Genomic DNA, 27,893 nt, shown 5'->3' on the forward strand with positions numbered 1-27,893 from the left:
CTGTGTCCGTGCAGTCTTGGGGACTTTATAAACATTGTACAGTTCTGTCAGCCACTACTGGGAGTTATAAATTGGAAGATAAATATCTGCTCACAGTTTGTTTTTCTCTCTGCTTTTAGCTTTTTCCCAGAACTTTGGGGGCCAGGAAAGCTGTAGTTAATTATGTTGTTACACTTAGTTGTGTTGGGTTTCACTGACCTTACTGTGCTGGCCTCATAGCTCTGTCCTTTATAACACAGCTCTTCCTGGGGTAATTGGGTTCCACCCCAGCTGGATGATTGTACTTGCCTTCCTGGCACCCCTCTACAGGAAGTAAGAGGCCTCCTCTGGGCAGACTTCCACTGTGAGTGGAGCACAGCTCTTGGGCTCTCTGCAGTCTATATTTAGCAGTTGCAGAAGCTTCTGCTCGGCTTGTCGTGTTTTCCTTTTGGTGTGACTCACTAATGGTAGCACACTCTGTGGAAGGGGGCTATAAATTGTAAATTGATATGAAGTAATAATTGGAAAAATAATCAGACTCCATTTTTATGCCCCTCTGGGGAAAACACGTGTCAGGAATCACTAAAGCAGAAGGCAACTGAAGGATTTTTTCAGCTGGCTTTCCAGTTTTAGTGCTGCAGTGCTTCCATCCTGATTAGAGAGGAGAGAAGCCAAATTTGGCAGGAGGCGGCCAACAGACCTAGTATCTGCTTGCCACCTTTTGCTCCAAAAAGCCCTGCCGCAGAGAGTTGCCATGGCAGCGGGAGGCAATTTAATGGCAAAGGCTCATCTCTGGAGCAGCACGCTGCTGGTACTCCAGCCTTCCCCTCTCTGGCCTTCAACCCAAGAGGCTGGTTATACCAGGGCATCACTGTGTTGTGGCCATTTGAAAGGATGTTGTCTAATGGAGTAGAACTGTAAGATGTGCCCGAGTCTGAGGATGGCTGCCCCTTCCATCGCCTGCCTCTCCCTGGTGTATAAGCCCTTTGATGTCCTATCCTGTAGTCCACCTTCTCAGATTATTTGCGGTTCCTTAAATATGCTCTTTCATGCTTCTGTGCTTTTACTCTGCTTCGAATGTTTACTCTGCTTCAAATGTTCCCTTCCCCATCTGTCTGGAAAATTCCTAGTCACTTTTCAAAATGTGGCTTAGCCACTGCCTCCTGCTTTGTAATGCTTCCTCTAACCCCATAACCTCTGCGGAATTATGCTATTTCCTCTGCTATCCCCATTTTGCCACAGCTCACACAGTTCTGAGATGACTCTGTATTTTTGTCTTTTCTTCTCTAGTTACTTGCATTTAAGAACAGTTTGTGTGTGTGTGTGTGTGTGTGTGTATGAATTTCATATCCCCAGGACCTAGCCCAGGAGCAGGCACATAGTAAACACTTATAATGTATGTTGAGTAAATGCAGTTTTCATATCAACCTTTTTTAAAAGTTTATTTAACTTATTTATTTTTGTTTGTTGCTGCATGTGGGCTTTCTCTAGTTGCGGTACACGGGCTTCTCATTGAGGTGGCTTCTCTTGTTGCAGAGCATGGCCTCTGTAGTTGTGGTACATGGGCTTAGTTGCTTCGTAGCATGTGGGATCACCGTGGGCCAGGGATTGAACCTGTGTCTCTTGCATTGGCAAGTGGATTCTTAACCAGTGGACCACCAGGGAAGTCCCATATCAACCTACTGAATCCTTGTCACAGGGGTGTTGCATACCATTCAGCCAACAACACCATCACATCCAAGTGGGGCTTCACCTATTTTGGGATTCCAGAGGGTTGACTCAACTTGATCCACTGATTTGATGGCTCTGTAACTCACTTGCCATTGCATCTGTTCTCACTTTCCGGTTCGAATTGGAACAGCAGCGGTGAAGAGAGCAACACCCTGGGAGTCAGTCTCCCCAGGGCTCATGTCCATGGAGCCTTTAGTTAGTTGCCCAGCTTGTAAGTCTCAGTTACTTCTTGTTGAATTAGGACGTGTGAGGACAGCCCTACATGGTCAAGCTTACTGTTTTTACCTTGCCTTATCTTCCATTAGGAAAGTACAGCAAAATGCAGGTTTAAACTAGGTTTGAATCTTCTGTGGCATCTTTATCTGCATCAGATTGTTCGCTGTTCACCTTCTTTTTCTGAGTAAGGCTTTGAAGGTCACCCCTTTCTGTGTCCTTTGTCCCTTTTCTTGCACTTTCCTGTGTTAATGCCCCTTCCTTGGCCTCAGAGCCCCATTTTCATCTTTGGTGCATCTGTTCCCTCAAGTTCACTGTGTAGGTAGATATTTTATTTAGGTATCTCTCCTTTCCTGCCCTTTAGGGATCCCTTACTATTGTATTTCAAGAATTTCTGTTTTAAATGAATTTTTCTCCCCTTTGATAATTCCCAGGAACGACCTTAATCATAATATATATTTATCTTTCTTAACCCACTGGCCTCTCTAATGTTTGCATTATAGTTCAGTTTGAACATTTTTTTTCCCTTCCCCTAACTTTTAAGTTCAAAGCTTGCTTTGGCCGCTTTACAATTCTCTTTGCAAATGTGTTCTTCTCTGGGTCATGTGATCATGCTGTGCGCGTGTTGTATAGGCCAGTGCCTGCAGGTGTCTGGGCTGTTTCATTTGTGCAGTATTTTTCTCTTGGTGCTTCTCTTCTCTCATCCCCACTTTTGCTATTTTAGTCATTCCAGCTCCTCTAAAGAATGGAAAGCTCATATCAAGCTGTTTTTAAGGTATTACTAGGTCTAGTAAAAGATTCACTGAGGATAGCAATGAAAATTTGCTTTTAACGTAATCTTATAAATTATCTTTGACAGTGGTTCTCCATCCTGAAAGGATGGGGCATAGGAGCCAAGGCACATAATTAGAGTTACCAAAGATGCTTTCTCAAAATTCATCTGCCTCATCCCCATCCCACCCATTTGCCTGGTGGCAGATGGAAGTAGGCAGTTTAAAGAAATCTTTCTAGAGTATTTTATAGCTTTTTACCTGGTATCTCTTGCCTCCTCTCGGTTGAAAAACACTCATCTGCTAATTTGTTATAAAAATCTGCCAGTGCTATGCTTATTTGAGAGTTGGTTATTTTTTTCATTTCAGAAAGATAAAACTGCCACATATAGTTCATTTTTTTTTAAGTGAAAACTGAAACGAATGTAAGGATTTATTTACCAGGCTAAGGGTATTTTCAAATTGAAAGGCACCAAAGTGCAGTTTTAATCAATCCTGAATTTGTGTGTTTAATACGTGCACTTTTCCTCCTCTGTGAATATTCAATTAAATACCAATTAGTTAAAATATAATTACTTATAGACGTGTTGCCATGGATTGGATGAACTTCAGAATGATGGCAACAATGTTCAGAGTTAATATAGAACAGTTACAATTATCAGTTGTATTTGTGAGAAATATTTTAAGAGTAGAGCAGAGTGGAAGTAGAGTTGAACTCAGAATCAGAAGGACTGTGTTGGATTTCATAACTCTGTCATCTGCCTGGTAGCTCTCCTGGATCATGTCGTTAGTCCCTAAGGTTAAGGTCTCTGTCTCATCAAGTTGGCATGAGGATCAAATAAAGTCATTAATGTGGAGTTCCCAGCACCCAGACATTGACAGAATCTAAATCTAAGGCCTAAAAATTATTTTAAACATGTGTGTGTACATGTTGTGTGTATATGCATTTGAATATGGGAAATGCATAGGCAATTAAGTTTATTGTGTTCTTAGACTATGGACCTTGGTGGCTTTTGAGTTTAATGATGTGTATGTATGTGACTATATTTCCTGAGGATACCATTTAAAGTTATTTTGGTTATATTAAATATAACATTCTATTGAAGTTATATAAAGTTCTATTGAAGCAGATTCTTCTGAACCATATACACAGGGTTAAAATGTGCAGTGTTCATTTTACAGTGTTGTAGTCATAGTAGAATTCTTCTTTCCCTGTTAATTTTTCCCCTGTGCTAGATCAGTTCTGGAGACCTGCTTAGTTCTTATCAAGGCTAATGCCCTAGCAGTCATGAATACACCTACACAGATCTTTCTTCCAGTGAAAGCTAAATACTAGTATTATAGTCCTGTTTTATGTCTATATCAGAGAAGTGTTGAATTTCGTGCCTTACTATGAAATGTAAAATTTGTGAAAGGCAAGCCAGTTCTTAATGATATGAATCACGAGCATATACTGCATGTTAGATGCTTTATGTACACTGTCAATAACATTATGACAAGCTAAAAAATACGTGGTATGCAGTTTTACAGGGAAGGAAACTGAGGCCCAGAAGGATAAATACATTCCCAAAGGTCAGAGAACTGTTAAGAAAGAAAACCAGAAAGTAAGCTCAGATTGATCTGACCCAGGTGTGGTGTAAAGCTGCTGCCCAGTATGAATCAAGGGAGTGTGCTTTAAGATATAAAAAGGTTGGGAATAAAGTGAGCACACTTCTGGCCTTGGAGGGGGACAGAAGTTTGCAGGATGATCAGATAAGTCATCTGTTCTGAAGAAGCCGTAAAAGGCACTGTCATTGACCCAGTCTAGGCCCAGCTATCTGCAAGACCCTAGAAACCTCTGGCTTTCTCTCCTTTCCCCAAGATTTTTTTCTTTCTTTTTTTTTTTTTACTGTCTTGAGATTCTCCAGATATTTCTTAAGGTGTTGTTCATCGCTTATAACCATAACGATTAACTTCTCTACCCGACCCCGGTTCTACTGTCCATCCCACCCAGCACCCCAAGCACACACATAGAAGCACACAATAGGATTGTGTGAGGATAAATGATAAATGAATAGGTATTTAAAGGATGTGATGTAGTGTCTGGTACATAGTAAGTACTCAATAAATGTTGACTATTGTTTCCATGTTAATAGTATTATTATTAGTGGTGGTGGTGGTTGGTAGTAAGTGAGTCAATGGTTCTAGAATGCCTTTCTCAAGGCCCGGCATGTTCTCTGGCCAGGGGCTGGCTTTGAGCAGTTCATTGTACCAGGTCTCAGGCGTTGGCACCTGTAAGATAAGATATACAAGACGGAGAGAGAGTTCATAAGGGAATAATTGTCTCCACACAGAGATTGCCAGGAAGTTTCTTCTGTGCACTAGATCAGACAGTGAATCCACTTCCAGGCCACAACTTTCTGCCTGACTTCTTTCCTTTAATCTATGTAGAACATTAATGGTATTGGAGTCACTAACAGAGTTACAAAAAAATTTTTTTTTTTTTTAGTTTGGTGAGTTGTGGCTTATACTTAACCTTCATGCTGGGTTCCTGATCCCCAGCGCCACTGAAGTATTCAGTGGTTACTCTACCCACAATGGCCTTCCTAGTCTACTCCCAACTTTTTTTTTCTGTTTAATTTTTTTTTTTATATCCCTTTACATTATCCATTTGAACACATATATTGACTTCTGCTTTTCAGTTTTTCTCTAATTCTTGTATTTGGTTGTATTTCCTGATTTGAATCATATTTTGTAAACAACAGAGGTTAATAGTGTGGGAAAGGTTGTTGGAAGATACATTATTTTATAAAACTTTCCATGGACCCAGTAGAGTAGAACCTAAGGCTGGAGGTTCTTTAACTCTTATCTTGGGAGAAAATATCCCTACTTGTAGTCTCTTCCTGGATCAATAATATTATTCTTTGCTTATCTCAGTTAAGAGGGTTTGGCTGTTACTTTCTTTTTGGGTAAAAAAAAATGTTTTAGTGTAATTTCTAATTAATTTTCTCTTTCCTAAAATATACATGTACAGGAAACACAAAGGATAATTTAGGATTTGGGAGTTATTTTGTTTCTGTGAAATGGACCTTTTTAGTAAACAACATTTATTATAGTTATCTCAACTCAAAAGTAATGTGCATTCGTTCTAGAAAATTAGAATTCTAAAAAGTAAAAGAAAAAAATTAAAATCACTATTCTAGCACCCAGAGATGACTGTAGTTGAACTGTTGGTGTATTTTCCTCTACTCTGCATTCAACTTTATTAAATTTTATAATGCATTTTTACAATTATATATTCTTTAGCTCAAGTTTATCTTTTTTTCAACTTTTTTACTAACATTCAGATGAATCAAAGAAACAAAACAGAGGACATAAACCTGTATCCTCTAGTGTAGAAGTGTGACAATATATTATGAACAGGAAATAATATTTTAAAAACAGCCCTTAGGGCGATTAGTTAATTACTTTGAAAATTAAAGTAACATCTTTTCCCTCTTTTCCATACACCAAAATGTATCTAAGCATAAGTAATGGGAAGTAATAGGGAGCATAAAGTGGTGAACTGATCACACAGATAAAAAAGATTTGATGACAAAGATAGAAAACTATTTCAAAATGACAATTGGCAAATCATTGGAAATACTTGTATCAGTCTTAACAAAAATTTAATACTCTTAATATACAGAGGTGTTTTTTTTTTTTTTTTATCATTTAGTGGTTAATAGAACACCTCCATTTTAAAAACAGACAAAAGTTATAAAAAATTTTGAAACTGCAAGTGAACAATGTATGAAATAATGTTTAGACTCATCAAAAATGCAGCTAAAACAGTAGGGTATTATTCCCTCTCCCTCCTTTTATTTTTTGACATTGCCGCTTGGCTTGTGGGATCTTAGTTCCTAGACCAGGGATTGAACATGGGCCCTTGGCAGTGAAAATGTGGAGTCCTAACTACTAGACCTACAGGCAATTCTCTCTCTCTTTTTTCTTTTTCTGTGTTAAATTGAAGGATAATTCACCTACTACGCAATGTTGGTTCTGGGTGTACAGCATGGTGATTTGTTATTTCATACATTACAAGATGTACACCATGATAAGTAGTTACTATCTATCACCATACAAGATATTACAATATTAATTCTGTTCTCTATGCTGTACATTTCATTCCTATGATTCATTTTTTTTTAATAACTGGAAGTTGAGTGTACCTTTTAATCTCCCTCACCTATTTCATCCCCTGCCTCCCCAAGCCCCTCTGGAAAGCACGTGTTTGTTCCCTGTATCTGTAAGTCTGTTCCTGTTTTGTTATGTTTGTTCAATTGTTTCATTTTTTATGTTCTACATGTAAGTGAAATCATATGACATTTTTCTCTGTCTGACTTATTTCACTTAGTGTAATACCCTCTAGGTCTCTCCATGTTGTACAACTGGCAAGATTTCATTCTTTTTTATGGCTGAGTAATATTCCATTATACATACATGCACATCTTCTTTGTCCATTTATCTCTTGATGAACACTTAGGTTGCTTCTGTATCTTGGTTATTGTGAATAATGCTGTAATAAACATAGGGCTATATATTTTTCAGTTCTCCAATTCTTTGGCCACTTAATCCAAAGAGCTGACTCACTGGAAATGAGCCTGTTGCTGGGAAAGATTGAAGGCAAAAAGAGAAGAGGGCAGCAGAGGATAAGATGGTTAGATAGCATCACTGACCAAATGGACATGAGTTTGAGCAAACTTCAAGAGATAGTAAAGGACAGGAAAGCCTGACTTGCTACAGTCCGTGGGGTGTGTAAAATAAACAAATGGTACTACATGAATGGTACTATTATAAAGAATTGGACACAACTGCAGCCATGAAATTAAAAGACGCTTACTCCTTGGAAGGAAAGTTATGACCAACCTAGATAGCATATTCAAAAGCAGAGACATTACTTTGCCAACAAAGGTCCATCTAGTCAAGGCTATGGTTTTTCCAGTGGTCATGTATGGATATGCGAGTTGGACTGTGAAGAAAGCTGAGCACCGAAGAATTGATGCTTTTGAACTGTGGTGTTGGAGAAGACTCTTGAGAGTCCCTTGGACTGCAAGGAGATCCAACCAGTCCATCCTAAAGGAGATCAGTCCTGGGTGTTCATTGGAAGGACTGATGCTAAAGCTGAAACTCCAATACTTTGGCCACCTCATGTGAAGAGTTGACTCATTGGAAAAGACTCTGATGCTGGGAGGGATTGGGTGCAGGAGGAGAAGGGGATGACAGAGGATGAGATGGCTGGATGGCATCACTGACTCTATGGACATGAGTCTGAGTGAACTCCGGGAGTTGGTGATGGACAGGGAGGCCTGGCGTGCTGTGATTCATGGGGTGGCAAAGAGTTGGACACGACTGAGCGACTGAACTGACTGACTAGCAACTGAACAGAAATATCTTTTTGAATTAGTGTTTTAGTTTTCTTTGGGAAAAATATCCAGAAGTGAAATTGCTGGATTGTACAGGTGGCACAGTGGTAAAGAATCCACCTGCCAATGCACGAGACACGGACTCTATCCCTGGATCAGGAAGATTGCTTAGAGTAGGAAGTGGCAATCTGTTCCAGTATTCTTGCCTGGAAAATTCCATGGACAGAGGAGCCCAGTGGGATCATTGGGCTACAGTCCATGGGATCGAAAAGAGTCAGAAACTACTGAGCACACACACAGTAGTTCTGTTTTTAGTTTTTCTGAAGAACCTCAGTACTGTTTCCCACTGTGGCTGTACCAATTTATATTCCCAGTAATAGAACATGAGGGTTACCTTTTCTTCACATCCTTGCCAATACTTTTTACTTGTTGTATTTCTAATAATATCCATTCTGACAGGTGTGAGGTGATATCTTATTATGGTTTTGATTTTTGTTTCACTGATGATTGGTGATGTTGAGCATCTTTTGATGTTCATACTGCCCACCTGTATTTCTTCTTGAGAAAATGTTCTGCTCCTCTGCCCATTTTTTATTGAGTTGTTTGTTTTTCTGATGTTGAGTTATATGAGTTAGTTGTATATTTTGGATATTAACCCCTTATTGGACATATCATTTGCAAATATCTTCTCCCATTCAATAACTGGACTTTTCATTTCATTGATAGGTCCTTTGCTGTGCAAAAGCTTTTAAGTTTCATGTAGTACCATTAGTTTATTTTTGCTTTTGTTTCTCTTGCTTGAGGAGACAGGTCCAAGAAATTGCTAAGATGAATGTCTAAGAGCATATTGCCTATCTTTTCTTTTAGTAATTTTATGGTTTCAGATTTTACATTTAAGTCTTTAATCCATTATGAGATTATTTTTTATATGGTGTGAGAAAGTAATTGTTTCATTTTTTTGCCTGTGGCTGTCCAGTTTTCCTAACATGATTTATGGAGAAGACTGTCTTTTCCCCATTGCATATTCTTGTCTTGTCATAGATTAATTGATCATGAGTGCATGGGTTTATTTCTAGCTCTGTTCTATTGTATTGTTCTGTTTTTTTGTACCACACTTTTGATTACCTTCGCTTTGTAGTACACTTTGAAATGAGAGAGCATGATACCTCCAGCTTTGCTCTTCTTTGTCAGATTGTTTTGGCTACTTGTGGCTTTGTTGTTTCCATACAAATTTTAGAATTATTTGTTGTAATTCTATGAAAAGTGCCGTTGAATCTATAGATTGTGTTGGGGAGTACAGTAACTTTAACAGTAGTAGTTCTTCCAGCCCATGAGTGCGTGTGTGTGCACACTCAGTTGTGTCTGACTCTTTGTGACCCCATGAACTGTAGCCCACTAGGCCTCTCTGTCCATAGAATTTTCCAGGCAAGAATACCAGACTGGGTTGCCATTTCCTCCTCCAGGGGATCTTTCTGACCCAGGGATTGAACCAGCATCTCTTGTGTCTCCTGCATTGGCAGGTGGATTTTTTTTTTTTTTTTAAACCAACTGCATTACCTGGATATGATGTAAACATTTGTTTACATCATGTTCAGTTTCTTTCATCACTGCCTTAGAGTTTTCTGAATGTAGCTCCCTTGCTTCCTTGGGTTAGATTTATTCCTAGCGCTTTTTTTTTTTTATGCAATTGTAAACAGCTTGTTTTCTTAATTTCTCATTCTGATAGCTTGTTGTTAGTATATAGAAACACAGCAGATTTTTGTATATTAATTTTGTTATCTTGAAATGTTACTGAACTCATTGATGAGTTCCAGTAGTTTTGGTGACGTCTTTAGGATTTACTATACATAGTTTTAAGTCATATGCTAACAATGATAGTTTTACTTCTTCCTTTCCAGTTTGGGTTCCTTTTATTTCTTTTTCTTGTCTGATTTCTGTAGTAGGACTTCCAGTACTATGTTGAATAAAGTCACAAGAGTGGGCACCCTTGTCTTGTTCCTGATTTTAGAGGTAATGCTTTCAGCTTTTCACCGTTGAGTATGATGTTAGCTATGAGCTTGTCCTATATGGCCTTTATTATATTTGAGGTATGTTCCCTCTATACCCACTTTATTGACAGTTTTTATCACAAATTGGTGGTGAATTTTGCCCAAAGTTTTTTTCCACATCTATTGAGATGACCATGTGATTTTTATTTTTCAATTTGTTAATGTGGTATATCACATTGATTGATTTAGAGATGTTAAATCATCCTCGCATCCCTGGGATAAGTGCCATTTGATCATTTTAAATTTAAAATGATCTTTTAAATGTATTGAATTCGGTTTGCTGTTATTCTGTTGAGAATTTTTGCATCTGTGTTCATCAGTGTTACTGGCTTGTAATTTTCTTTTTTTGTGATGTCTTTGTCTAGCTTTGTTATCAGAATGATGCTAGCCTCATAGAATGACTTTGGAAGCATTCCTTCCTTTTCAATTTTTTGGTATAACTTGAGAAGACTAGGTGTTAATTCTTCTTTAAGTGTTTGGTAGAATTCACTTGTGAAGCTGTCTGTTCCTGGACTTTGGTTTGTTGGGAGTTTTTTGATTACTTATTCAATTTCGTTACTCGTAATCAGTGTATTCTTATTTTCTGTTTCTTCCTGATTCAGTCTTGTGAGATTGTATGTTTCTAGGAATTTATTTATTTTCTAGATTGCATTTTATTGGCATATAATTGTTTATAGTAATCTGTTGTGAACCTTGGTATTTCCATGGTATTTTTTGTAACGTTCTCTCATTTCTGACATTATTTATTTGGGCCTTCTCTTTTTCCCTGATGAGTCTGGCTTAAAAGCTTATCAGTTTTGTTTGTCTTTTCAAAGAACCCACACTTTTTTTCATTGATCATTTCTATCATGTTTTATCACTTTCATTTTATTTTTGCTCTGATCTTTATTCTTTCTTTCCTTTTATTAACTTTGGTTAATAAAGTTAATAATAAAAAAAATAATGAATAATAAAACTTTGGGTTTGTTCTTCTTTTCCCAGTTCCTGTAGGTGTATGCTTGGGCTTCTTATTTGAAAGTTTTTAAATTTCCTGAGGCAAACTTGAATCACTATAAACTTTCCTCCTAGAGCTACTCTTGCTGCATGCCATAGATTTTGAATTGTTGTATTTCTGTTCTCATTTGTCTCCAGACATATTTAAATTTCCTCTTTGATTTCAACCCATTTGTGGGCTGCCTATGGAGAGACGTGGATCTGGCCTGTACCACGTCTCCGATGCCTGTTAGTAGCGTATTGTCTACCCGCCACATGTTTGTGAGTTTTGCAGTTTTGTTTTTTTGTAGCTGATTTCTGGTTTCATCCTCTTGTGGTCAGAAAAGGTGCTTGATATGATTTCAGTCTTCCAAAATTTACTGAAATTTGCCCTGTGGCCTAGCATGTGGCCCATCTGAGACTTTGTTTCATTATGAGCACTGGAAAAGAATGTGTATTCTGCTGCTTTTGGATAGAATGGTCTCTATATATTAGTTAAGTTCTGATTGAATGTGTCATTTAAAGCCAGTGTTTCCTTATTGACTTTTGGTCCACTGATGTAAGTAGGGTGTTAGAGTCCCCTACTATTATTGTGTTACTGTCAATTTCTCTCTTTGTCTACTAATGTTTGCTTCATTTGTTTAAGTGTTGGGTACCTTGTAAAGTTGCTCAATCATGTCTGCTTCTTGGTGACCCCATATAGACTGCAGCATGCCAGGCTTCCCTGTCCTTTACTATCTCCCTGAGTTTGCTCAGACTCATATCCATTGAATCAGTGATGCCATCCAACCATCTCATCCTCTTTCATGCCCTCTCTTCCTGCCTTCAGTCTTTCCCAGTATCAGGGTCTTTTCCAGTGAGTTGGCTCTTCGCATCAGGTGGCCAAAGTATTGGAGCTTCAGCTTTAGCATCAATCCTTCCAATGAATATTCAAAGTTGATTTCCTTTAGGATTGACTGGTTTGATCTCCTTGCAATCCAAGGAACTCTTGAGAGTCTTCTCCAGCACCACAGTTCAAAAGCATCAGTTCTTCAGTGCTCAACCTTCTTTATGGTCCAACTCTCACATCCATACATGACTACTGGAAAAATCATCACTTTGATTCTACAGACCTTTGTCAGCAAAGTAACGTCTCTGCTTTTTAATACACTGTCTAGGTTTGTCATAGCTTTTCTTCCAAGGAGCAAGTGTCTTTTAATTTCATGGCTGTAGTCACTGTGCACAATGATTTTGAAGCCCAAGAAAATAGTCTGTCACTGTTTCCATTTTTTTTCCCCAAAATATGTATGTTGGGTACATGTGTATTTACAATTGTTATATCTGCTTCTTGGATCAATCCCTGATCGTTCTGTAACATGCGTCTTTGTTTCTTCCTACAGTCTTTGTTTTAAAGTCTATTTTGTCTGTTCTGAGTATTGCTACTGCAGTTTTCTTTTTGTTTCCATTTGCATGGAATCCCTTTTTCCATTCCTTCACTTTCAGTCTGTATCTGTCTTTAGATCTGAGGTGCTCCTTTGTTGGCAGCATTTCTTTGGGGTTTTGTGAGGTTTTGTGTGTGTCCTTTAAGAGTGGAGTCTGTTTGCTACAGTCCTCTGACTTCCCTGTACAAACCCTGCTCATCTTCAATGCTAGATATTCTGGAGGCTTGTTCTCCTGGTGCAGAGGCCCTGGACTGAGGGCCCATTATGGGGCTTGGATCCTTCTCTCCTTGAGCACAACTTCTGCAGTTGTGATTATCCTCCCATTTGTGGGTTGCCTACCCAGGGATGTGGATCTCGCCTGCACCATGTCTCCGCCCCTCTGTTCATCTCACTGTGATTCCTTCTTTGTATCTTTAGTTGTGGAAAATCTTTCCTGCTAGTTTTCAGGTCATTCTCATCAATAGTTGCTCTGTAAATACTTGTCATTTTGGTGTGCCCACATGAGGAGATAAGCTCAGGGTCTTTTTACTCAGTCATCTTGGCTACCCTTGTATATATTTGTTCATTTTTATAATGATATGCTTCATATATGATTGTGTATTCACTAAAGTTTATGTATAAAGTATAATTCATGTTATATAGTAGTAATTTGGGGGGTACAATTTGTCAAAAAAAGAAAACTAAACCTAGTTACTTAAAAAAAAAACCCTAAAATAGATCATTTCTGATTACAAAATATACATTACAAAATTTTAAATATAAAAAATATATCATTAAAAATAAGTTCTGTAGTTCCTCCATCCCTACTGTTGAGTATATTTATAAGCAGTTACTTTTTTAAAATTGGGTATGACTAGATTTGCAAAATGTTTGTTCATGTATGATTAAATTTGTAAAGTAGAATGCAATGAGATGTTCTTTGCTCTTAGGTTTATTCAAATATGCAGTGAGCCAGACTATGTTTTGTGAAATAACATCTCAACGTTTTTCTTCCTGCTTTAGGTATGTATTCTTTTTGGATCCATGCAATCTGGACTTGATAAACCGGAAGATCAAGTCTGTGGCACTGTGTGTAGCAGCATGTCCAAGACAAGAACTGAAAACCATAAGTGATGTTCAGAAGTTTGCAGAGATAAATGGTGAGACATTAGGCTTTCCAAGTCTATAGTACAGTCGCTGTTAAATATTATGTGTTTGCCTTTCAATATAAATTTGTCCTAGCATTAAATAAATCATCATAGAACCTTAGAAAGAAAAAGAAAAGTGAAGATACTTTTGGACTTCCTTGATGTAAATTATTATAGTCACTTAGGGAGCTTGTTGAAACACCAGATTCCTGGGCCCTGCCCAGGGAAATTCTGACTGAGTAGGTCTTTGGTCCTGAAAATTTGTATTTTTTACAAAATGTTTCAGGTGATTTTGATGTAGCCTGTTTGAGTCTTTGGGAAATACTAGACTACTGTATGGGAAATTCGGGTTTTTTTCCGCCCCTCCTTAAGTATAGGCCCAAAGTTAGTTTATTTTTATCCCTGGATGTAATATGTATCTATCATAGAAAATTTGAAAAGTTCAGAAAAAAATAATGAAGTCAAAAAACTTCCACCATTTTTCAGTGTGTTAATTGTGTATATAATTTTGTGTTTTGCTTTTTTAATTAGGCATTATGTCTTAATCATTTTTCGAAGAAAAAAGTTATGAGAAACCTTGAGCTTAAATATTTGGGAATTCCCTGAAAAAATAAGCATATTCAATTTCCTGAACTCTAGCTTTCTTCTCCTAGATTGCTAATCTCCAGGTGCTATCCTCAGCTCCATATGACTCACAGCAGTTTTCTTCAGAGAATGTTTTTTTTAAAACCTCTCTTCAAGGAAGGCTGCATAGTGATAGTCCCTCAAACTTGTATTTTTCCATGAGGTTTCATGTTTGTATTTTGTGTGCGTGAATCAGGAGAGTTGCCTTTGTCCTGCCCAAAGGACAGGCTACTTCTCGCCTTGAACAAGAGCTGACTCAGGCATCCACCTGTTGTCACTTCTGGATGGTTGGAGAAATAGCCCAGGAACATAACTATACACACACCAGCCTGGTTCTAGAGTTTAGAGTGTTTCAGATGGAGGTGCTAGCCTTCTGAGGGAGCAGGATGGAGGCTCCCAGACTAGTGGTATTCTTATCTGTCAGCATCAGATAGTAGGAAGAGCATGGGACTAATTTGACCTGGATTCTAATTCTGCTTCTGTCACTGACTGGCTCTGTAATGAGGGAAAGAAGGTATAGCCTGTCTGAGCCTAGACTTACTCATCTGAGACTTTGTAGGTTTTAAATAATGCCCCTCTCTTAGGTTGGTATGAGGATTAAATGAGATGATACATGAAGAGTACTGGATACTTGGTGAGCATTGAATAAACAGTTACCAGCTACTCTTTTAAGATCTCGTTCTCTCATACATGTGTTGATTTGCTGCGTCTAATACCAGGACTGTCAGCTCTATCATTATCAGGTTTCAGGGAAGGATGAGTTATTCCTTAAGGGCTTTCCTAAAATATCAGACAATGTGGGCATATATAGTGTACTCTGAAAGGTAGTATCATTGAGTGGTTAATTGTATAGACTCTGGAACCAGATTGCCTGGGTACAGATGTTGGTCCTGCTACCTAATATCTGTGAGACCCTGGGCAAGTTACTCAGTCTCTCCATGCCTCAGTTTCCCCATCTATGAAACATGTGTATTTGTACCTGAAGTACCTCATAGAATTGATATGAGGAGTTAATACACAAAAAATGATTAGAACAGTGTTGGGCAAATATAACTTGTTTTAAAAAAAAAAGGATTGGCTACTGCTGTTACATCATCATCATTATTATTCTACCAATGGAATGTAATACTTTTCCTGTCTCCAAACTCGTACTGAATTTACATACTGCTGCTGTGTTAATCTTCCTTATTAATCTCTTATTCAGAAATCAGTGGTAAAAAGATAAAATCAAAGTCTATGGGTCTTACCCTGGCATTCAAAACTATGATCTAGTATTGAACTATTTTCTAACATGTTCTCTTGGACCTGCTGGATGTGAGTGTTGGTCCTTGAACCTGACGTATCATCTGGAAGGCCAGAGGAGAGCTGGTTCCTCGTTGGCTGTGTTGCCTGCTGTGATGATCCACTGGGGGAAAATGCTCCATGATGCCCAGTTTTCATGCTTTGTTTCCAGACCCCTGTCCTTGTAAGTGAATATGATACTGAGTATGGCCTTAATAGGTCTCGTTAAGAAGCACCTTCCAGTGAGTTTTGCAGCTTTGTATTACTCATAGTATCTTGCACAAAGTTGTTATTCAGGAGTGTTAATGAATAAACATTATTTTAGAAAACAGACCTCTTAGATTGGTGTCTAGTGATAAAGGCACCCTTAGGCTTTTGAGGCAGCTGTGTGCAAAATAAGTTAGCAGATTAGGCATTTAAAAAGTAGCAATGTCAACATCAAAAAGCACAGCAGTAGAGGATGGAGAAGATAATAATTTAAAAATGTAAATAGGAAACTATAAAATTGTAATCAAGAGGGAGCCTTTTTTGTAGGGGCCTAAGCACTTTAATTTTGAAAGTATCCCTAAGTTGAAATTTCTGAATTTCTTAAAAGAATCTATATTGTTTTTTGGATTGCTGACGTAAAGCTGGAGGTACAGGTTGATTTGGAAGGAGCAGATAATTTTTATTGTTATCTGTGTCCATTTGCTATTACAGCTTTATTTCTGTTAGAAAATACACAGTTCTTGACCTCAAATATATACCTCTTAGTCATTAATTTCAGAGATGTGAATCTTTAAAGATAATTTAGATTTAAGTGGGAACTTTCTGACTCTGTAAGAGAATTGTTAAAAGTCCATGAAAGAGCTCTAACATATGAGAAAACTGCAAAGCTCGTAGAAGACATAAGAGAAAGCTTTCTGACATTGGATTTGGCAATAATTTCTTGGATGTGAAACAGAAGCACAGGCAACAAAAGAAAATGTAGATAAATTGAACTCATCAAAATTTAAAACTTTCGTGAGTCAAACACACAATCAACAGAAAGAAAGGCAACGCGCGGAATAGGAAAAAACATTTGCAAATCTTGTATCTGGTAAGGGGTTAATGTCCAGAATATGTAAAGAACTACAACTCAACAACAAGAAAAAACCTACAACCTAAAAAAAAAATAGGAGAAGGACTTGCTTAGACGTTTATGCAAAAAAGGTGTATGAGTGGCCAGTAGTAAGGATATGAAAAGAGACTGAACATCACTAATCGTAGTTCATCACTAATCATAATCATCAGGTGGCCAAAGTTTGGGAGTTTCAGCTTCAACATCAGTCCACCCAATGAACACCCAGGACTGATCTCCTTTAGAATGGACTGGTTGGATCTCCTTGCAGTCCAAGGGACTCTCAAGAGTCTTCTCCAACACCACAGTTCAAAAGCATCAATTCTTCGGCGCTCAGCCTTCTTCACAGTCCAACTCTCATATCCATACATGACCACAGGAAAAACCATAGCCTTGACTAGATGGACCTCTGTTGGCAAAGTAATGTCTCTGCTTTTTAATATGCTGTCTAGTTTGGTCATAACTTTCCTTCCAAGGAACAAGTGTCTTTTAATTTCATGGCTGCAATCACCATATGCATTGATTTTGGAGCCCCAAAAAATAAAGTCAACCACTGTTTCCACTGTTTCCCCATCTATTTGCCATGAAGTGATGGGACCGGATGCCATGATCTTAGTTTTCTGAATGTTGAGCTTTCAGCCAACTTTTTCACTCTCTTTCACTTTCATCAAGAGGCTCTTTAGTTCTTCTTCACTTTCTGCCTTAAGGGTGGTGTCATCTGCATATCTGAGGTTATTGATATTTCTCCCGGCAATCTTGATTCCAGCTTGTGCTTCTTCCAGCCCAGCGTTTCTCATGATGTACTCTGCATGTAAGTTAAATAAGCAGGGTGACAATATACAGCCTGATGGTCAACACCAAAATCAGATTGATTATATCCTTTGCAGCCAAAGATGGAGAAGCTCTATACAGTCAGCAAAAACAAGACTGGGAGCTGACTGTGGCTCAGATCATGAACTCCTTATTGCCAAATTCAGACTTAACTTGAAGAAAGGGGGAAAACCACTAGACCATTCAGATATGACCTAAATCAAATCCCTTATGACTATACAGTGGAAGTGAGAAATAGATTTAAGGGACTCGATCTGATAGACAGAGTGCCTGATGAACTATGGAATGAGGTTCGTGACACTGTACAGGAGACAGGGATCAAGAGCATCCCCAAGAAAAAGAAATGCAAAAAAGCAAAATGGCTGTCTGAGGAGGCCTTACAAATAGCTGTGAAAAGAAGAGAGGCGAAAGGCAAAGGAGAAAAGGAAAGATATAAGCATCTGAATGCGGAGTTCCAAAGAATACAAGGAGAGATAAGAAGGCCTTCCTCAGTGATCAATGCAAAGAAATAGAGGAAAACAATAGAATGGGAAAGACTAGAGATCTCTTCAAGAAAATTAGAGATAACAAGGGAGCATTTCATGTAAAGATGGGCTCGATAAAGGACAGAAATGGTATGGACCTAACAGAAGCAGAAGATATTAAGAAGAGGTGGTAAGAATACACAGAACTGTACAAAAAAGATCTTCACGACCCAGATAATCACTAATCATAAGGGAAATGCAAATCAAAACCACAATGAGATACCACCTCATACTCACTGGGATGGCTACTATAAATACAAAAACCCAGAATGTAGCAAATGTTGGTGAGGATATGGAGAAATTGGAATCCTTGTGCACCATTGGTAGGAATGTAAAATAGTGTGTCTGCTGGGGAAAACAGTATGAGGTTCCTCAAAAATTAGAAAATGGAACCAGGAGGATTTATAGGACAGTGAAAATGCTTTGTATGATACTGTAATAATGGATACACTTCATTATACATTTTTCCACGCCCACAGAAGAAATATAGTAGCCCTCATAATCAACAAAAGAGTCTAAAATGCAGTACTTTGGTGCAGCCTCAAAAATGACAGAATGATCTCAGTTCATTTCCAAAGCAAGCCATTCAAAATCAGATTAATCCAAGTCTCTGCCCCTACCACCAGTGCTAAAGTATCTGAAATTGATCAGTTCAATGAAGACCTACAGGACGTCCTAGAACTAATACCAACAAAAAGATGTTCTATTCATCACTGAGGATTAGAATGCTAAAGTAGAAAGTCAAGAGATACCTGGAGTTACAGGCAAGTTTGGCCTTGGAGAACAAAATGAAGTAGGGCAAAGGCTAAATGAATTCTGCCAAGGGAATGCGTTGGTCATAGAAAATACCCTTTTTCAAAAACACAAGAGACGACTACGCATGGACATCACCAAATGGCCAATACTGAAATCAAATTGATTACATTTTTCATAACCGAAGATGGAGAAGCTGAACAAGATCTGGCACTGACTATGGCTCAGATCATCAGCTTCTCATAGCAAAATTCAGGCTTAAACTAAAGAAAGTGAGGGAAACCACTAAGCCAGCTGGGTACAACTTAAATCAAATCCCCTATGAATATGCAGTGGAGGTAACAAATAGATTCAAGAGATACAACTTGTAAACAGTATGCTTGAAGAACTATGGACAGAGGTCTGTAATATTGTGCAGGAGGCAGTGAACAAAACCCTCCCAAAGAAAAAGAAAAGCAGGAAGGCAAAATGATTATCTGAGGAGATTTTACAAGAGCTAAAGAAAGATGAGAAGGGAAAAGCAAGGGAGAAAGGGAAAGGCATAGCCAACTAAATGCAGATTTCCAAAGAACAGCACAGAGAGATATGAAGGCCTTCTTCAATGAACAGTGTATAAAACTTGAGGAAAACAACAGAAGGGGAAAGACTAGAGATTTCTTCAGGAAAATTGGAGATATCAAGGGAACATTTTGCCCAAAAATGGGCACAATAAAGTACATAAATGGTGGAGACTTAGTAGACACCGAAAAGATCAAGAAAAGATGGAAAGAATACACAGTACTGTGTAAAAAAGATCCAGATGGATGGGGTGATTACAATGGTGTGGTCAGCCACCCAGAGCCAGACATTCTGTAGCACAAAGTCAAATGGGGCTTAGGAAGCACAGCTGTTAATAAAGCTAGTGGATGCTACAGAATTCCAGTATAATTATTCAGAACCCTAAAGGATAATGCCATCATGGTGTTGCATTCAATATGTCAGCAAATCTGGAAGGCCCAGAAATGGCCACAGGACTGGAAAAGGTCAATCCTCATCCCAATTCCCAAGAAGGGTAGTACTAAAGGATGTGCTAACCATCGGACAATTGCACTCATCTCCCATGCTAGTAAGGACATGCTTAAAATCTTGCATGCTAGGCTTCAGCGTTATATGAACCAAGAACTTCCAGATGCCCCATCTGGATTTAGAAAAGGAAGAGGAACCAGAGATCAAATTGCCAACATTCACTGGATCATAGAGAAAACAAGGGAATTCCAAAAAAAAAACCCATTTACCTCTGTTTCATCGACTATGCCAAAGCCTTTGACTGTGTGGATTATAATAAACTAGAAAGCTCTTAGAGAGATGGAATACGAGACCATCTTACCTGTCTCCTGAGAAAACCTGTATGGGGGTCAAGAAGCAACAGATAGAACCTTGTTTGGAACAACTGATTCATTCAAGATTGAGAAAAGAGTACAACGGGGCTCTCTGCTGTCACCTGGTTTGTTTAATATGCTGAGCACATCATGAGAAATGCTGGGCTGAATGAGTTACAAGCTGGAATCAAGATAGGAGAAATAGCAACAACTTCAGATATGCTGATGATAACACTCTAATGGCAAAGTGAAGAGGAACTAAAGAGCTTCTTGATGAGGGTGAAGGAGGAGAGTGAAAGAGCTAGCTTAAAACTAAATATTAAAAAAACTAAGATCATGGCATCTGGACTCGTTACTTCATGGCAAATAGAGGGGGGGAAAGGTGGAAGTAGTGACAGATTTCCTTTTCTTCGGCTCTGAAATCACTGTGGATGGTGACTGCAGCCATGAAATCAGAAGACATTTCCTTCTTGGCAGGAAAGTTATGACAAACATAGAGTGTGTTGCAAAGCAAGACATTGCTCTGCTGATAAAGGTTCTTATAGTCAAGGCTGTGGGCTTCCCAGTGGTCACGTACGGTTGTGAGAACTGAACCATAAAGAAGGCAGAACGCCGAAGAATTGATGCCTTAGAACTATGGTGCTAGAGAAGACTCCTGAGGGTCCCTTGAACAGCAAGGAGATCAAGCCAGTCAATCTTAAGGGAAATCAACCCTGAATACTTGTTGGAAGGACTGATGCTGAAACTGAAACTCCCGTATTTTGGTCATATGATGTGAACTGACTCATTGGAAAAGTCCCTGATACTGGGAAGGATTGAGGACAGAAGAAGAAGAGGGCGTCAGAGGATGAGATGGCTGGATGGCATCATCAATGCAATGAACATGAACTTGGACAAACATTGGGAGATGGTGAGGAATAGAAAGGCCTGGCATGCTGGAGTCCATGAGGGTACAAAGAGTCGGATACAACTGGGCAACTGAACAACAACAGAATGTAAAGCACAAAGATGAACTCTGATGTAAACTATGGACTTTGGGGTGGTTATGATTTGTCAGTGTAGGTTTATCAGTTGTATCAAACATAGCATTCTGGTGGGAGAATGTTGATAATGGTGGAGGCTAGGCTTTATGTGGGGGTGTGAGGTTTATGGGAAATCTCTGTACCTTCTTCTCAGTTTTGCTGAGAACCTAAAACTGCTCTTAAAAAATTGTCTTGGAGAAAAATAGATTGCTATCTGACCCAAAAGTTCCACGTTTAGAAGAATTGACAGCAGGATATCGAAGAGATATTTGCACAGTCATGTTCATTGCAGCCTTATGCTACCAAGAGGTAGAAGCAAACTAAATTTCCATTGATAGATGAATGGATAAAGAAAATATGGTATATACATACAGGGGAATACTAGTCAGCCTTAAAAAATAAGGAAATCCTGCCATATACTATGTATGTAGCTTGAGGATATTATGCTAGGTGAAGTAAGGCAGTCACAGAAAGACAAACACTGCACGATTACACTTATATGAAGTACCTAAAGTAGTCAGTGTCAGACTTTATTTTTGGGGGCTCCAAAATCACTGGAGATGGTGACTGTAGCCATGAAATTAAAAGACGCTTACTCCTTGGAAGAAAAGTTATGACCAACCTAGATAGCATATTGAAAAGCAGAGACATTACTTTGCCAACAAAGGTCCGTCTAGTCAAGGCTATGGTTTTTCCTGTGGTCATGTATGGATGTGAGAGTTGGACTGTGAAGAAGGCTGAGCGCCGAAGAATTGATGCTTTTGAACTGTGGTGTTGGAGAAGACTCTTGAGAGTCCCTTGGACTGCAAGGAGATCCAACCAGTCCATTCTGAAGGAGATCAGCCCTGGGATTTCTTTGGAGGGACTGATGCTAAAGCTGAAACTCCAATACTTTGGCCACCTCACGCGAACAGTTGACTCACTGGAAAAGACTCTGATGCTGGGAGGGACTGGAGGCAAGAGGAGAAGGGGACGACAGAGGATGAGATGGCTGGATGGCATCACTGACTCGATGGACGTGAGTCTGAGTGAACTCCAGGAGTTGGTGATGGACAGGGAGGCCTGACGTGCTGCGATTCATGGGGTCGCAAAGAGTCCCACACGACTGAGCGACTGAACTGAACTGAAAGTAGTCAGGGGCTTCCCTGGTGTCTCAGTGGTGAAGAGTTCACTTGCCAATGCAGGACACTGGTTCAGTCCCTGAGCTCAGGCGATCCCACATGCTGGAGAGCAACTTAGCCCATGCGCCACAACTACTGAAGGTGCGCTCTAGAGCCCGAGAGCTACAACTGAGCCCACGTGCAGCAACTACTGAAGCACGTGTGCCCTAGAGCCCATGCTCCACAAAGAGAAGCCCAGTCAGGCAACTAGAGAAAAGCCTGCGCAGCAGCGAATGCCCAGCACAGCCATAAATAAATAAATAAAGTTATAGATCAATAAATAAAATAGACTCTTTAAAGGTAAAATGGTGGTTGCGAGAGCTGAGGGGGATGGGAAACGGGGAGATGATGTTGGATGGGTATGTTGTTGTTTAGTTGCTAAGTCATGTCTGACTCTTTGCGACCCCATGGACTGGAGCCCGCCGGGCTCCTCTGTCCATAGGATTCTCCAGAGAAGAATACTGGAGTGGGTTGCCATTTCCTTCTCCAGGGGATCTTCCCAACCCAGGGATCGAACCGGTGTCTCCTGCGTTGGCAGGTGGATTCTTTACCACTGAGCCACCAGGGAAGCCCAGCACAGCCATAAATAAATAATTAAAGTTATAAATAAATAAATAAAAGTCAGACTCTTTAAAGGTAAAATGATTGCAAGAGCTGAGAGGGATGGGAAATTGGGAGATGATGTTGGATGGGTATAGAGTTTCAATGTTGCAAGATGAAAAAATTCTAGAGCTCTGTTGTACAACAGTGTACATATAGTTAACACTAACATACACTTTTTAAAAAATGCTTACTACGGTAAGTTTTATGTTAATGTTTTCATCAAAATTTTTTTAAAAAAGAAAGGGAATTCTGACACATGCTATAGTATGTATGGACCTTGAAGATATTAGGTTAAATGAAATAAGCCAGTTACAAAAGGACAAATACTGTATGAGTCCCCTTATTAAATGAGATACTCAGAGTGGTCAAATCTACAAAGGCAGAAGGTGGACTGGTAGTTGCTGGGAGCTGTGGGGAGAGAGAAATGGGAAGTTACTGATTTCTACATGAAGAGTTTCAGTTTTGCAAGATGAAGAGATCTGGAGATGGATGATGGTAATGATTGCACAATAATGTACTTAATTAAAACTTAGTGTCTGTACATAGTGAATGTACATTAATGTACATGTACATTAATGCTACTGAAATCTGCACTTAGAAATGGTTAGGATGATAAAATTTTTGTTATGTGTATTTTACCGTAACTTAAAAGTTTATGAAAGAGAGAATCCTGTTTGGGGTAGTAAGTTTTTCAATGATAATTTAAAAACTTATTTTAAAATGCAAGGTAAAATAACATTTTTTCTTACCAGAAGGAAAAGATAATATAAATCCTTTTCAGAATTTTAAGTTTCCATGACAACGTTTGAAGGTACTTTTTAGCACTTAACCATCCATTCATGTGAACTTTTATTACCTTTACAAATTAGTTGAAATCAGTATAAGGAAAAGCTCTTAGTTCCTGTAGTAATGTAAGAAATGCATTTATCAGTCAAGTGATAGTTCCTCCATTCTTTGTTTCTTTTAGACAAGAAAGAGGAGTTGTTTTCTTGGACACTTAAGTTTGTGGAATACTTCTGTCAAATATGTCTGACTAGAATAGAAAGCTAGGAAGAAATAGCTCAAAATTAGATTGATAATGTAGAGATACTGCCATATTACAGGGAGCTTTAAAAGACAGATTTCAGATGAATATAAAAGTATGTTTTTGTACATCAATTGATTGATAGATGTATAAATGTTCATTTCATTATTTTGGGCCATAGCTTATACAGACATAAATACCATAAATATGTGATGCTAGAGAATAAAACAATTTAACAGTTGCCTTTAAAAATCAGAGGTGCCAGATACCATTAGGATTCAGTGTTAAACTTCTTTGGTGCTTTGTTTATCATCTTGCTGCAGTGGTGCAGGACTTTCCTGGGGGCAGAATCATGCTCTATTTGTCTCTGAATATCCAAGCCCTAATATAGGATCTCACATAGCAATGATTCATGTTTTTTGAAAGAATAATAGACTGAGTGTCCCTCTTCATCTCTATTGCCACTTAATAATTTCTCATTCTCTTAACACATTATCCTTTGCTCAACTCTGCATCCATGTGAGTTGCCACCAGCAGGTAAACAAACTGTTTAGCTTCAGTCTAACTAGAATTGCTGTGAAATCAGTTCTTTTTATTCATCTCTAAATAATTCATCTTATTCATTTATTTGTCTCCCTTATACATACTCTCCAAGTGATTATTCATGCTTTTCTTTTCTTAAGTCTTCTCTTTCTTCCTCTTTCCTAACCTTATGCTCTACAGAGGAAACGAAAACCATCTGGTGAGAGCTCCCATCTGAGGTCTTATTTTTCAGCAGAGCTTGAATCCATCAACTTTCCTTCCCTGCCGTTTCTGATGAACAAGTTTCTTTCCTCCTTTACTGTCATTATTTTGGAAAACTCAAAAATGTATACATTGTGGGGGCGGGGGGAGGCATCTTCCTCCCTCTAACACTAACTTCAACTTTACATGAAACTTTCATCTCAGCCCAGCCAGATCATCCACTGGGCTCAAACCATGACAGATGGTGAAGGGAAGGGAAGATGATTCCTGCTCAGATGTTCTTCCTCTTCCTCTCTCTCTTCTGATTCTGGTCCTACCACCACCTCTGGTCTATAGTCCACCGTTCACTTTACTCCACTGTCCCTGATGTTCAGCATGGGCATTTGAGTCTGAATAGGCAAATCAGACTGAAGCTCTGTGTTTTGTTTCAACATATTCATAATCCCTATTTGTGCTGTGCACAGTGGCATGTGCCATGCCCATGCTTTGCATGTCGTTTTATTCTTTCCACGTATAGTCTAAATTCTAAACAAAAGTTTAGAAATGAGAATAACCTGTAAGTTGAGGGCTGACTGCTTGTTCTTAGTTGGTGCTAGTATTTTACATGGAATTCCTTATTATTTCTTGTATTACTCTTATCAAACTGTTGTATCAATATTATTTTCTTTTCCCTAACACTGTAGTAAAATGGCTGATTTCTTATTTTTCTTTTGTGTTCCATTTATAGCACTCCTACTTAGGAGTTCTTCTTCAATGTACTGTATCTTGTATAAATTCAGAGTGCTTTATGACCTGCCATTTGGGCCATGTTCACATTTTGAGGTGAGCCATGCAGATTGGTGCTTTCAGTGATCATTGCTGAAAATCATGAGAGAGTATGTGATCCATTCAGATAAAATAGGTGAATACTAACAAGCCTTTTGATTATTGTTATCTAGTTGGTAAGTGTAGAGTTAGTATGAATAGGCAATCAGATTATTGTTTGCCTTTTTTTCTTACCAGTCAGTTACACTATAACTTAAACCACAAAGTTAGTATGGATATTTTTTCTTTTTTAACTTTTATTGGAGTATAGTTGCTTAGTATGGATTCTTTTTGGCCACAGTATATCAAAAGATTGGTTATCATTTATAAATGAGTGCAATGAACAACTGTAGCAACTGATTTAATTGCCTCCAAATCAGAGATCATCAAGGGAGACTTGACTGTTAAAAAGAGGGGGAAATTCTTAAATTTAGTAATATAATTCTAAGTAATTACTTTATTCAACAAATAATTAATTAGTACCCATTAAATATGTACCAGAAAGACAAAAACAAGGTATAGTTGCCATGTGTAAGGAGCTTGCATTAGAGTAGACAGTCAAACTTCTCTTTATCCTCTGCAATACCTGGTAGGAGTCTTGTACAAAGATGACCAAAGTTAATCCCCTCAGCAGATATTTAGTGTGTACCTAGTATGTGCCCGTAGTGATTACAGGTGCCATATCTCCAGCTCGTTAATAGTGCTTCATGAAAATTGCAAATATGTCCATCCTTTTTATTGGTTACTAGAAATGGAAATTGGAAAATTGTCTTGCTCTTTTCTGGCATATAAATACAGAATGCTTTCCTACTTAGAAAGGAATTAAATTCATTGAACTCATATTCATGTCATTTGTTCTTAATAACAAAAACTTCTGCATTTAAAGATTTTCTTTTTTATTAACTACAATTTTCTAAACCATGTGTTTTAAGGACTATTTTTTTCCTCTTGGTGTATCCTACAAATGTTATTGAGATAGTAAATCAAACAAAAATTTAAAATAAGAATTCGCCTCCAATACCAACGCTTTATTTCAAATAATTTGATGTTTTAGACTAGTATTTCTTAACTAAGGGTGATTTTTGCACTTGCCACAGCTACCTCCTCCCCCTCCCCCATCCAGGATGTTTAGAAGTGTCAGGAAACATTTTTTTTTTTTTGGTTGTCACAGTTGGGTGAGAGGTTACAGGGAGGCTGCTGGCATCTAGTGGACAGAGACCAGGGTTGCTGATAAACATCCTGCAAATGCACAAGTCAGCTCCCTACAACCAAGAACTGCCTGAGAATTGTGTTAACACCAAGGTTTAGAAAACCTGTTTTAGATAGTATACTTTGTAGTGAATGGTGAAAAGCATATATCATTATATATAACATGTAACACCAAAATATAACAGGATAAAATAATTCTTTTTTGTTGTTGTTAATCAGGATGTCTGTTTTATTCAACAGATGTCTTTTGAGTGCTGTCTGTGTGCCAGGAAATAGAAATTCCAGATATTTTGAAGGCATAAGATCCCAGTTCTCAAAGAGCACACATTCTAAAGATAGAAATGATATGTAAACTAAAAAAATTATAAAATAATATGTGTTTTATAATACAGCTAAGAAGTAAATAGCTTTGTTTGGGTGCATCAGATAAGACTTGACGGAGAGGGTAAATCTTGTAGTTTGTAGAAATTCTCCTCAAACTTGAACACTCTTTCAGATGCTAGTTAGGAAAGGACAGCTCAGCAGAGGGAATAGCATGTGAAAAAGCCTGGAAGCTTGAGAAACTGCAAGAATTGTAAGTAGTTCATTAATGAGCCTGGAGTTTTAGGTAGAGGCCTGCCTTAGGAGGGCCTTGAAACCAAGGAGTTTGGAATTTGTCCTGAGAGCAGAGGTATAATAAACGAATCCTAAGTTTACAGAAATCATTCTGAAGGTTGTGTGCAGGATGGAGGTAAGAAACCCTCTGAGAGAGTAGTTTAACTGACCCAATAAGAGATCATGATGATCTGAAATAACATAGATCTAGGACTTCCCTGGTGGCTCAGTGGTGAAGAATCCACCTGCCAATGCAAGGGACACAGGTTTGATCTGAGAAGATCCTACGTGCTGCAGGGCAACTGAGCCTGTGTGCACAACTACTGAGCCTGTGCACAGCAACCCCTGAAGCCTGAGTGCCCTAGAGCCCGTGCTCTGCAACGAGAGAAGCCACAGCAATGAGAAGCCCGTACATCGCAGCGAAAAGAAAGCCTGTGTGCAGCAATGAAGACCTAGCACAGTCAAAAATAAATAACTAAATAAAAATTATTAAAAAAAATAACGTAGAAAGGTCTGATTGTCAGGACTTGGTATCTTGAATGTCTTGAATAGTATGAGAAAACATAAATGGAAGATGTAGATAAAAATACAGAATGATTTCCATACTTCATCTTGGGA

At 38.5% G+C, this 27,893-nt stretch overlaps 1 protein-coding gene across 3 annotated transcripts in view; it reads left to right on the forward strand.

The window, feature by feature from the left end:
• SLC44A1 (solute carrier family 44 (choline transporter), member 1) overlaps positions 1-27,893 on the forward strand; it is a 231,977-nt gene that overhangs the window by 99,600 nt on the left and 104,484 nt on the right. For all 3 annotated transcript variants that reach the window (XM_010843534.1, XM_010843533.1, XM_010843532.1), the window contains exon 4: positions 13,521-13,657. In XM_010843534.1, coding sequence (XP_010841836.1) covers positions 13,521-13,657 — 137 coding nt within the window. The remainder of the gene's footprint in view (positions 1-13,520; positions 13,658-27,893) is intronic.

This window comes from Bison bison, unplaced genomic scaffold (genome assembly GCF_000754665.1).
Source record: "Bison bison bison isolate TAMUID 2011002044 unplaced genomic scaffold, Bison_UMD1.0 scf7180017864183, whole genome shotgun sequence".
NCBI classification, from domain to species: domain Eukaryota; kingdom Metazoa; phylum Chordata; class Mammalia; order Artiodactyla; family Bovidae; genus Bison; species Bison bison.